This window comes from Myotis yumanensis, unplaced genomic scaffold (assembly GCF_028538775.1).
Source record: "Myotis yumanensis isolate MYYU_CA2020_CCGP unplaced genomic scaffold, mMyoYum1.0.hap1 SCAF_15, whole genome shotgun sequence".
NCBI classification, from domain to species: Eukaryota; Metazoa; Chordata; class Mammalia; order Chiroptera; family Vespertilionidae; genus Myotis; species Myotis yumanensis.
In genome coordinates, this window is record NW_027223766.1 from 34,124,335 (window position 1) to 34,136,976 (window position 12,642).

Sequence of the window (12,642 nt, forward strand, 5' to 3'; positions counted from 1 at the left end):
TCCTGGCTCCAGGAGAACATGGTTTCCTTTAGAATAATCGTAATATTGATAAACTATCTCAGATAATATACTACAGCTAGACTTAGAATTCTACAGGAATGAGTTGAATGGTAGCAATCTGATGAATGGCAGGGATATTTTAGGGCAGAAGGATTGTCCTGACTAACTTTAATAACAGTAAATTCGGTCTATCCTTAAGATAGAACAGATTGAGTTAGTTATGATTTTACTGAAAAGATAAACGAATATGTGAGTAAATGATGACGACATTCCCAAGTCAAGTTTTAACTAATTTGTTACTTTTAATTTTTACCCTAAATTCTATACCTTAAAATTATTTTTAAACTTTTAAACTTTTTAAACTTTTAAAATATATATATATATTTTTATTGATTTTAGGGAGGAAGGGAGAGGGAGAGAGAGATAGAAACATGAATGATGAGAGAGAATCATTGATTGACTGCCTCCTGAAACCCACAACCTGGGCATATGCCCCTACTGGGAATCTAACTGTGACCTCCTTGTTCACAGGTTGATGCTTAACCATTGAGCTATGCCAGCTGGGCAAAACATATTATCTTTGAATAATTAAGCATTATCTTCTATTTTATACAAATGGTGAAATTGCATTTGATTGCTGGTTGAATTCCCTGGTCCTTCTTTATGAGACTAATGTGTTGATTTTCATGCAGTTCAGCATAAATAATAATTAATGGAGAAGTTATCATTTTTAAAATAATTATCTGGTTTCATATATTTCTTGTAAGATACTTACTATAATTTATTAAATTAATAATTAATTTTTGAGTAGGGACTTTCATACTGGTAAAGATAATACATATTTACTACTTAGGTATATTAACTCTTGCATGCTTTATCACTCTTATAATTTTTTATAGTTCTAATAAATTTTTTATAATTATATTATTTTGTGGGAAATTGTGGTTAGTGCTAATATTTGTAGCAATTTAAAAATACATGTCCTGAAATATACCAATTTATTATTTAAATACATAATTATTTATTGAATATCATTATTATTTTATATTCTATTACCTTTCATCACATTTGTGAAATTGTCAGAACTATGTCCTTCATAAGAGTAAATATATTTATTGTTTCTAATTATTTTACATTTTGTAGAATAAGTTGCTGTTAGGAGAAATGAAAAAGAAGTGTTAGAATTTACTTCAGAAGATATTTGTGCATTTTTTATAGGTATTAGATAAAAATATTCTGAATGCCTGAGAACCTTCATGACAGTATTAAGCAGTGACAGTTTATTTTTTTCACCAGTGACAAATCTGCAAGTAATGATTTGAACATTTTTATCTAATGCTACCTCTCAAGCCATGCTTTTAATTTATTCTTATATAGATACTAGAGGCCCAATGCACAAAAATTGGTGCACTCGCGGGAGTCCCTTAGCCTGGCCTGTGCCCTCTTGCAGTACAAGACCCCTTGGGGGATGTCCACCTGCTGGCTTAGGCCTGCTCCCCAGGGGGATTGGACCTAAGCTGGCAGTCAGACATCCCTCTGGCAGTCCGGGAGCCCTTGGGAGATGTCCACCTGCCAGCTTAGGGGGAGCAGGCCTAAGCCATCAGTGGGACATCCTTAGTGCTGCCGAAGAGGTGGGAGACGCTTCCACCACTGCCCCTGCGCTTGCAGCTGTCAGCCCGGCTTGTGGCTGAACGGAGCTCCCCCTGTGGGAGCTCACTGACTGCCAGGCGGCAGCTCTTGCTTTGAGCATCTGCCCTCTGGTGGTCAGTGTGCATCATAGCAACTGGTCATTCCACTGTGAGGGTCAATTTGCATAATACCCTCTTATAATATAGGATTAAAAACTTCTGATGGACAATGCTTTTGTTTCTCCTTTGAGTAGATCTTAGGAAGCATATATCTTTTAACATTAACTGGAACCATCAACTTATAACAATGACCTTGTTTCATAAATGATTTTTTTTTCAGATTTTCAACCCCAATGTCTGATGGTAATAATTAATCAGAAATCTTAGTAGCTTGTTCATGGTTTTAACATACTGTTTCTCAGTTTTTCAGAGAATGGGTAAGAAAAAAAAAAAGGAAGATAATAGCATGTATGGCAGTAAATTAAAAGGGAAGGTGTACCTTTAAAGATTGGAAATGAAACTGGTTTTGTGTATAACTGACTTCTGCAAATGGTTACCAGACTTAATTATTTACCTTTGAATCATATGGTCACTGTGAATGTGATGCTTGTGACTTTTAAATCTTTTCCCTTTTAAAAATATTTTGAAGGGGCTAGACATTCTATTTGTGCTCAGAGCTGGTGCCAGAGCTGACTCCTCTGCCTTTTGGAGTATGAAGAAATGGTCCTATGTCAGAGACATTTTTATCTTGTTCAGAATTATTTCAGGGCATTTTCACCCACTTTTGCAACAAGCTGCTTCCCTTGCATGTAGTGTTCTAGAGCATATGGCTGCCCTGCTGTGCACAGTGTGAAATCACAATTAAGCTTTAAAATTTTAGGAATAGCGGAGGCTTCATATGTGGCAGAAGAGCATGGTGTTAGATTTGGGGCGCATTGCATAGAATATTTTTCTCTTCATAATTACACCGTATTCTAAGTTATGGGCTATAGTTTTTAGTGTTGATGCTTGATTTTTCTTTGTTTAAAATAGTCTTCAAATGACATTTCTTTGGAATACCAAAGGAGATTAACATGGCAGAAATTCCTAGATTGTTTTTATCCAGAGCTCATAGAGGTTCAAACATTTTTCTTTTATTTGGCTTACATAAAGGACACATAGTTCACCAACTCTCCTGAACTTTCCCATTAGAAAGGAATGCAGGCAATGATGATTTACTTAAAAAACTATATGATGATTTGAAGTTCATGTAATAGTTGGCTTGTGCTATGCCTTTTTATTTAATTTGTTCACACTTTTTAATATAAGTATTTAAAGGCTCCAAGCCATGCATAAAACTTGGCATTATCTGTACATAGTCAATGACATAATCAATATTTTTATTCAATATTATATTTAATTAGTAAAGTTGGTTCTGTCCTATATTAAGTAAACATGCTGAAGGTCAGATATTGTTGACTACTTAACTTTTGACATTAGTTTGCCTTGAAAAGAAGAAATGAGGACAGGGTACACTAATCCCATTTATTTGTGGTTTTCTAGGATATGCATTTGGGAGTTTGATTGGATATGTACAGTGTTGGTATACACAGTCAGGTGGTGGTACAAATGCTAGGATTGAAATTTCAGAGTCAATGAATGAACATGTTTTGCTAAAATGCATATGTAAGACTTGAATTCTACTTAGCCCTTCTCTATTTTTATATCTGTAGAAAGGAGAGAAATTATCCCATTCTGAGTAGACAATTGGCATAGAGTACCTATACTAAGAAAGACATTCAATAAATGATACTGCCCCCTTGTGGCAACTTTACGATAAAAGTATGTTCTCCTTATATAAAAATCTCATAAGGTAAAATATATTTAAACAAAGAAAATAGCACATAATTTTAAATACCTTTGGTATCTGATTTTCTTAGAAATAAAGTAGTTAAATGTAATTTTTTAGAAAATTATGGAAACAACTAATATATACAGTTCTAGCTACTACTATTTATATTCAACTCATGTACAAGTTATACTAATGTGTTACATTCAGTTCATCTTGAGTTTCTATTAGCCCCATATTTTTTCTTGCCATTTTTACCCTTAATTCAGTTACTCTAAACTTCAGTATATCCAACTCACTTGACTTTCCTTTTACCTACTTTTTTCTTGTGTATTATCTATGCTTCTTGGGGGCATGGTTTCTAGAAAAGAGCAAATATGTGTGATATAGATCTTCAAAACATTTCTTAGGAAACAAACCACCATGTTAGGATGATGAGTACTAGCCACCTATAATCTTACTTGAAAATAATCTTTTGAAGATTATAAGAATGGTTATAGGTAAATTAAGAGATGTTGTTTAATATAGTTCCTAAAAATTCAAGTCTCTAATGATTTCCATGTAACAGTGGTACTAGTATATCCATCAGAGTCCCTTTGGACACAGTGGAACAAGAGTTACTTCAAGGAGGGTTTACTTACAAGAGGATTATTTCTAAATGAATGGATGTAAAGGAATCACAAGGGATCATGCTATAACCTAGAGCAGTAGCAGCCAGGCTGTTATCATTCCCAACCCACTGGGATGAAAGGAGAGTGATGTTGGACAAAGATATATGTATATATATTTTTTTTTTTTTCTGGCTTGAGAGGACTCATTACCTTCCGTGAAGGGTCCTAGTCAATACCTGTCAATGTAATGATGAGGGACACAGTGAAATAATCTTACATCTTCCCACTCTCCATCTCCTGCTAGAATTCCCCAAGGGATAAGGGAGTCTGTTGATAGAGTCTAGTGCTTCACAAACTTAAGTATTAATAAGAATCACCTGGGGATCTTGTTAAGCCATAAAGTCTAAGTCAGTAGGCCTAGGGGGTGGGGGGTTTGATTGTCCCTGTTTCTAATAAGCCCCCAGGTGATGCCAGTGCTGCTAGTGCAGTGTCACTTTTTCCGTAGCAGGATGTAGTCTATTCATACCACCTGCTGTACAAAGAACAAGGAGGAGAATAGGTCTAGAAAGGAATATGGGCAACATAGAAAATAGATGGGTTAAGACACATGCCTTGCTGTCTTCAGTAGCCATGAATTTAGCAGTATATCCCTGCATCAAATACAGCTATGAGAGCCATCTACACTTGTTTTAAATAGAATCCAGGTAATGATAGAAGACTTCTAGTGAAGAACTTGAAACAGTGGAACTGTTTACCTATAACCATTCTTATAATCTTCAAAAGATTATTTTCAAGTAAGATTATAGGTGGCCAGTACTCATCATCCTAACATGGTGGTTTGTTTCCTAGAAAGCATTTGTTGTGCTAGAAAGCATTCTAGTGTACATATGTAGTCTCTGACTTTGAGTGTAAAAGAAGTATGTGACATACAATTACTTCATTTATTTGTAGTAAGAATTTTTAAAATTAGGCATTTAGGTGTGTTTTGGTTGCAGAGATAATATGAGGACTTTTGCCTAATCTTCAGAATTCTCTTAAGGCATCCATGTGAAAACAAGGGACATACTAAGTATCCCCCCAAAAAACGTTAGTCATTTTTCATGTTACGTTTTATAGTGAAATTATCTTTGGTAAAAGTGACTTGTAAAAAAACATACATAGAAATGATAAAGCAAACAAAACCATTTCTGTTCAAAAGAATATGACGTATCAAAATAAAAAAAGGGCCTACAGAAGTGAATGGAGGGGGACCTTCATATTTAACTGGAGGACTAAAGATAATAAAAACGTTTATTTGAAACTGTGAGAAAGTGAGAATTAAAACAATTAGATTAAAAGTCTCAGACAGTCTTCAAAAGTGTTAAAAGTGTCTGTGAATCTATCAGTGGTAACTCTTGCTATGTAGACATTTTATTTGCTCATTATAAGAATTCACAAAGAGAATATAAAGCCCCCACATTTTTCTTCCCGACATTTTACAACACACCATAACTGCAAGACCTTTTACGCCAAGTATTGCAGGTACATCTGCTGGTATCTACATAAGAATGAAGGATTCCTGAATTTGTTTCATTTCTGGGAGGAAAAAAGCCTCTATAAAAATTTTAGAGTACAGTGGGGCCTTGACTTACGAGTTTAATTTGTTCCGAGACCGAGCTCGTTAAGGAGCTCGTTAACTCAAATTACTCTGTCAACTCAATGCAAAAAATTGGCTGAGAGACAGCTGGTATCTCAAAAAACTCGTTAGTCGGGACACTCGTTAAGTCAAGGACCCACTGTATTCATTTAAATATTAGTTGTGTAATTTTTCAAACAGTTATTTATTCCATCCACTTTCTCTTAAATAAAAAGTAACAAAACCAATTCAATCTCCATTTGTAAAAATTAACAATTTGATTTTATAAAATGTGATGTCTTTTAAAACTCACCACTTTGTTTAGTTTTCCAAGCAAAAAAATTCTTTTTAGTCTAAAGTGGTCAAAAAATAAGATTCCAAAGATTTAGGCTCTGGGCTGACTACACACAAACTTTGAGACCAGGTAACTTCATAACCTTCTTTTATAAAAGTGGAAATAGGCCTGTTACACGAATACCTAAAAATATGCTAAATGCATATGTTCACAAAACCTAATATAAGTATAATTTAAGGCCGTTTCTTTATATTCATACAAAATTACTATTTTGACCAATGGATTTGGGAGATTTCTAATTTTATATACAAAATAAAATTTATGCCAGGCCATGGTAGCTCAGTGGTTGAGCATCGACCTATGAACCAGGAGGTCACAGTTCCATCTCTGGTCAGGGCACTTGCCAGGGTTGTGGGCTCCATCCTCAGTAGGGAGTATGCAGGAGGAAGCCACTCAAATGCTTCTCTCTCATCATTGATGTTTCTATCTCTCTCCCTCTTGCTTCCTCTCTGAGATCAATAAAAATATATAATCAAGTTAGAAATCCAGGGAAAGTTTCTACACAGTGAAAAAGACAACACAAAATAATTGAAAAAAGTTGTGTATATTACACAACCAATTGGAAAGGCCTCAGAAACTAACTATATCTTAAAATTGTAACTGATAATAGCAATAATAAAAATAACATTTACTGAACTCTTGCTATTTACTGATTCCTAGAATTTATTGTAGAATTTAAGCATAATGCTAGAATATATAATTGTGATTTTTTTCAACTAAAAATCGTGCATCGCATAAATTTTATATTTACATTTTATATTTATACATTATATAGCAAGAATAAATGCTAGCCACAAATCAGAACTTTAGCATAAATAGAGGTTAGGACTTAAGAAAATATTGGAGTATATGAACCATATTACTTTTCTCTAGTGATTTTTTTTAAAAAGAGACTTTATTACATTTTAAATAATTATAAAGTTGAATGCACATCATTTCTTGCTAAATTTAGCAAAATTTAAATTTGAGAAAATTTTGGATCTTGCATATCTCTAACGTGTAAGTTTGTAAAATTTAATTTTTTTAGTGCTTTTGAGCATTAGTTGTACCGCTACTTTTCTCAACAAATGATGGCTGGTATTTGTTGAAAGAATTATAAAGCAAATATCAGTTTATCAGAAATTTGTGTAGAGTAATAAACTTTGTGTGAAGGATGGTAAAGAAATCACCACAGGAATACTAGCTAGCTTTTACTCTGTGTCCGTATAGTTTCTTGATCTTTCTTCTTCTAAGGATAATAGGGAAGCAGTGACCAAATAGTAGCCTCCATGACAAATGTGTTCTAAAGAACTGTTTTGGTTGAAGCATATGAAGAAAGCCTTGTCTAATATAATGCGGCATATTGTATGTGGAAGCAGATAGAAGTTTGGATGTCATACAGTTTTTTCATTTTGAATAATGATTTTTAAATAAAAATTTAACATGAAATGAGTTTATTATTTATTAATTTATTTAGAAATAACACCTTAAAATGTGCTTTTAAAATTTCTAATGCAATTGATATTAATAAATATAAGCCACGTTAATAAGAAAAAAAAAACAAAGCAAAAGAATTGTTTTGTTTTGGCAGTATAGGATATAAGAAAAAGTGTTAAATTGTAATGTTTTTAAGCCCATAACAGGGATCTACCATTTATTTAAAAAAAAAAAAATGATGAAAACTTATCCTCCTAACACAGTCACATACTTTTGTAATTGCTAAACACATTTTAAACTTTGATATAGAATTGAGAATTCTGATTATATTTGTCTTTCCTTCTTCCTTTGGTTCAAATTCTACACCTGAATACTTAGTGGTAAATGAAAGAATCTCTTAAATAAAACAGAAAAATTAAACAGTGTACCCTGTGTATTATGTAACTAGAACACAGGTCTTCCAACTCTTAATCCAGTGGCGGAAATGCCACAAATAACGCAATGGGTTTTAACATTATACTGACCTATGTTGGAATTACTAGTTAGTGAGTCAGTAATATATTACATTTCTTGTTACCAATTTAAACAAATTTGTCAGTAGTGACATGTGCCATATTTACAAATTCAAATACACATTAGTTTTAATAACTAAGATGAAAACTAAAAATCATTATGTCACTATAGTTTATTGAGTATAAATATAAACATAAAATAATAATTAATTCAAAATAACAAGTAGGGATTATTTATCCAGCTTTCATGATATCAAATGCAGTGGGAGAGAAAGGTATTATTGTCCATTTGAAAAGTTAAACAACAACCAAAAAGGACAAGATACAAACCACTTTCTAAAAAAATTATTTTTCAGAAAAGTTATGATCTGATTTAATCACACATTTGTAATGCAGCTATTGCCACTTGCAAGATAAGTTATTGTAAAAATAAATACTATAAATTTGAAAAGTTAAGGTAATAAAATGAATATTGCATTCTATTTCTCTTTATTTGTGTTAGAATATCATCTAAGTAGGAAATGAAAGGGGTTGGGGATGTTCTGATAACATTTACTAAATAATGCCATAATAAATAAAGGTCTGCCAGACCTTTCCCCACATTATAAAATATTTCTATTATGCTAAAAAAATCATGTCAAACCTAACAAGCAGTGAATACAATAAACAAAAATGCTTAGCATTTGAAAACAAGAAAACAAAGGAAGTGGAGGCTTGTGCATGTCTGTCTTGCATTTAATGAATTTTATTAAATAATTATTAGAACATACATAGTTTCTATGGTTTTAAAAATAGCTGTGAATATAAAAATGCTTCACCTTGAACATTCTTTATCAGTTCCTCCCTTCCTAATTCATGGTTAGTAAAGAAAATTCTTTCCCAAAAAAATGCCTTTGTTAAATGAGCCAGAATTTACACTATTGCATTTATTTATTCAATCATACACCCGTGCAAGTACCTCACATGTACAATACCATTCCCTTGTTTCAAAAGTTTTTCCAAATATGTGGTGATGGAAGATGATTTGACTTTGGGTGATGGGCCCACAATGCAAGACACAGATCACATTCATAAAAATGTACACTTAAAACTTATCTGATCTTATTAACCTGTGTCTCCTCAATATATTTAATTTTTAAAAATGTAAACACGGTATACTGGAAGAAATTGAAACATAAAAGACCACAGCATACTTTAATTTATCTTTATGATAAAATAAATTGTAAATGCTTATTATTGAAATACAACTATTAAAAATGTCATTTTAATTTTATGTTTAATAGGATTTATAGAAGCCCTAATTGCTTGATCACATGTCAATATTTAATGTATATGCTGTGTAATACACAATAGAATTTACATTTTTATAGCATACACTTCAGATTTAACATTTCATTGATACATGACTTAGAGCAGGGTCTTGCAATTGGTAATTGAAATATTCATCCTTTTTATATATGTGTTCTATTGAAATTATAAAAGCATCCTAAGTATGGATATATCATTTAACATTTAAAATTTTTGTGAATTTAAACTTTGTTATTTTCAATTTACTCCTTATTGTCTCTTACAATAGATATTCTCTTGGCCTTCCATCTTCTGCATTTGTATTACAATATTTATAATTTTTACTTTCAAAAATATTGATTTTTCTTTTCAATTTAAATTGACAAATACTTTATAAAGAAAACATATAAGTCCTATTTCAAACTTTTTGGACCGAGGTGACACCTTCTTAGCTAGGTGTCCCTAACCTCACCCAACCAAATATTCAAGTTTAGACGTAAGTACATCACAGAAACGTACCCTTCCTACACACACACACACACAGCTTTTGTAGTGTTCAACATCTCTTATTCCTAGTAACAGTATTATCCAGCTGAGCTCTTTGACCATATGGACTTTTCTTCTGTGGGATTACAATCTTTTTTAAAATTTTTTTTTAAGAGTCACAGATTTGTGTTGAAACTACCATGAAATCTTTAGACTCATTTGTAATACTTAAATCTTAAAATGAAGAAAAAAGTAGAGGTAGAATTCCTACTTATAATACATTTTTGAATTGGCAGAAACGACAATTATGCTTCAAACTACAAAATGCAAATTTTGTTAAAAGGAATTTTAAGACAGCTAGGACATTCACAAATGGCAGAAACACAATTTAGAGCAGTTGAAAACTCCAGTAGAACTAAACTTTAGCTCACCATAAGGGTGGGTGTGAGGAAGAGAGTTACAACTAAAAGCACAACTTGAGAGAGTTGTAGTCATTTTTACACTATAAACAAAGGGTCATAAATAATCTCAAAACTGTAAAGAGACTGAGCAGTCCTCTGATCATAGCTTCTTATTTTTAAGAGAAGAAACCAAGCTCTGGCCTGCGTGCTCAGTGGTTAGAGTATGAGTCCCCGTGCACCAAAGGGTCTGTCAGGGGCAGGTATATGGTTGGTTTTATCCAGCCTGGTTGGAGATTGGTCTGTTGGGGTGCTTGCAGGAGGCTACCAATTAGTGTCCCTCCCTCCCTCCCTCCCTCTTTCCCCCCTCCATCCCTTTTTCCCACCCTTCTTCCCTCCCTCCTAGTCTCTCTAAAAAATCAATTGGAAAAATATTAGTGGGTGAAGATGAACAAAAACAAAAGAAAGAAAGAAAGAAAGAAAGAAAGAAAGAAAGAAAGAAAGAAAGAAAGAAAGAAAGAAAGAGGAAGAAAGAAAGAAAGAAAGAAAGAAAGAAAGAAAGAAAGAAAGAAAGAAAGAAAGAAAGAAAGAAAGAAAGAAATCAAGGTAAAAAGGCAGATTTTTGTCTGAAACCACACAACTAATATTTGCTAAGAATCAGGTCTCTCTCTCTTTTTTAAATCCTCACTTGAGGAAATCCCCCCCCCCCCCCATTGATTTCTAGAGAGAGTAGAAGGGAGGGAGGAGGGAGAGAGGGAGAGGGAGAGAGAGACATCCAAGAGAAACATCAGATGGTTGCCTCCCACACAGGGGGATAGAACCTGCCACCACTTGCCCTTTACCAGGAATCAAACCTGTGACCCTTTGGTTCCCTGGGCCAACACTCTGACCATGAAGCCAAACCAGCCAGGGCAAGAATCAGGTCTCTTTAAAATACTGCTCCAGGGATCATTTTCCTCTTTTAAAAAAAGTAGTATGGATAGATAGTTATTTGTATATTCCAGGAGCCCATCAGATCCTGTCTCTACCTTTCTACTTTTGAAAATATTAACAAGAAAAAAATCATAAACCGTTAAAAACCAATAAAATATCCATAATTGGGTAAAATGAAAAAGTGCAATTAGTGAAATAGTCATTTTAAACTAACAAAAAACAGTTTTGCGTTTCTCAAATTTATGGCATGAATAAAACCTAATTGCCTACTTTTTTCCCATTATTCCTACCTATAAGCCTCATAAAGAGCAATATGTAAACAATTCTAAGTTATAACTGAGGAAGTTAACTATATATATCCCTTGCATACTTGCTCATGCTGTCTTTTTTAAAAGAAAATGATTGATATTTAAATATCTTGTTAGATAAAATTGCATAACTTTTAATTAGTGGGGTTTCAATTAAATAGATTTTCTTTATTTTACTTGGTGTCATTAAAACTTTAAATAGTCTTCTGAACTATGGTTTATCAATTTTAAAAATGATATAGCAACTTTAATCAAATAATTTTTACTTAAAAGGAAATGATTCTTTTTTTTTCATCCAAAATACTTTAAAAAATGTTTTTAGAAAAAGAGTGGTAGGCATTTTAGATTAACTCCAAGTAGTGGTAATTCAGTTTCACAAATTTTAAACAGTATGGACTAATATCAATCATATTGTCAAAACCAATGACAATGAAAGGAAATGGTTATTGGCAGAAATGTTAAAGTATGTTTTAATTTTTCAAGTTATGCCATTTAGTAAATGTGTCCCGACATTTTAGTTAGGCTAAATTACCTAAAAATGCATTAGTTTATTTTAAAGACCAAGTTCATTAAATTCTTCCCACTTTTATGTCTCAGTCTTTTAATTTTTCCAGTTTAATACATAAAATTTGAAGAATTCAAGTGGTTTAGGATAAAGTATTAATGTTTTGCTCTCATAAAAACCTTGAATAGTATAAAAAATACACGTATATGCAGGATTCTCCCCATAGAACACTTAAAAATCCTTCTTTACTGCTTGGTATTTTACTATTTAGTGATTATATTGCTAATTTTTCTTTTCTAAATTTTTCTTCTGGGTACCCTATATTAAGCTTAAGAAAGCAGTGTTTTTTTTTAACTTGCATAAATCCATGCTAACAAAATTTGTTAACTTGAGTTTCATTTTAAAATTGTATATCCTGATACATGTTTTTGTTTGTTTTCTTAAATAGTGAAAAAGGCCATAGATTTTAAATCTAGAGGATTTAAATTGTTTCCAGGGAAAGACAACAGCAACAAGTTTTCTATCTGTGAGTGTACCCCTTTTTTTGTTACTTTATCTAGTGCAAGAGTGAAGTTTGTGATGTCTGTGTTGTTTGTGTGTGTTTTATAAGTTTGTATATTTACCAAATTAACTGCATTAATATCTATATAACATGCATGATGATTATTCAGTAACTTACTGTATTTAAATGTTTATTGAGTTAATGGATTAATATGATACACTCCCAAGCTCAGCTTATTTCAAAAGGTAAATAAACTCT

The 12,642-nt window shown here is 32.5% G+C and overlaps 1 protein-coding gene across 2 annotated transcripts in view; it reads left to right on the top strand.

The window, feature by feature from the left end:
- The window catches only part of CSMD3 (CUB and Sushi multiple domains 3), an 857,474-nt gene that overhangs the window by 328,650 nt on the left and 516,182 nt on the right, over positions 1-12,642 (top strand). Inside the window, exon 8 of one of the 2 annotated variants that reach the window (XM_070391936.1) lies at positions 12,331-12,408. The exons of the other annotated variant lie outside the window; for it this stretch is intronic. Coding sequence (XP_070248037.1) covers positions 12,331-12,408 — 78 coding nt within the window. The remainder of the gene's footprint in view (positions 1-12,330; positions 12,409-12,642) is intronic. 2 annotated transcript variants of the gene reach the window in all.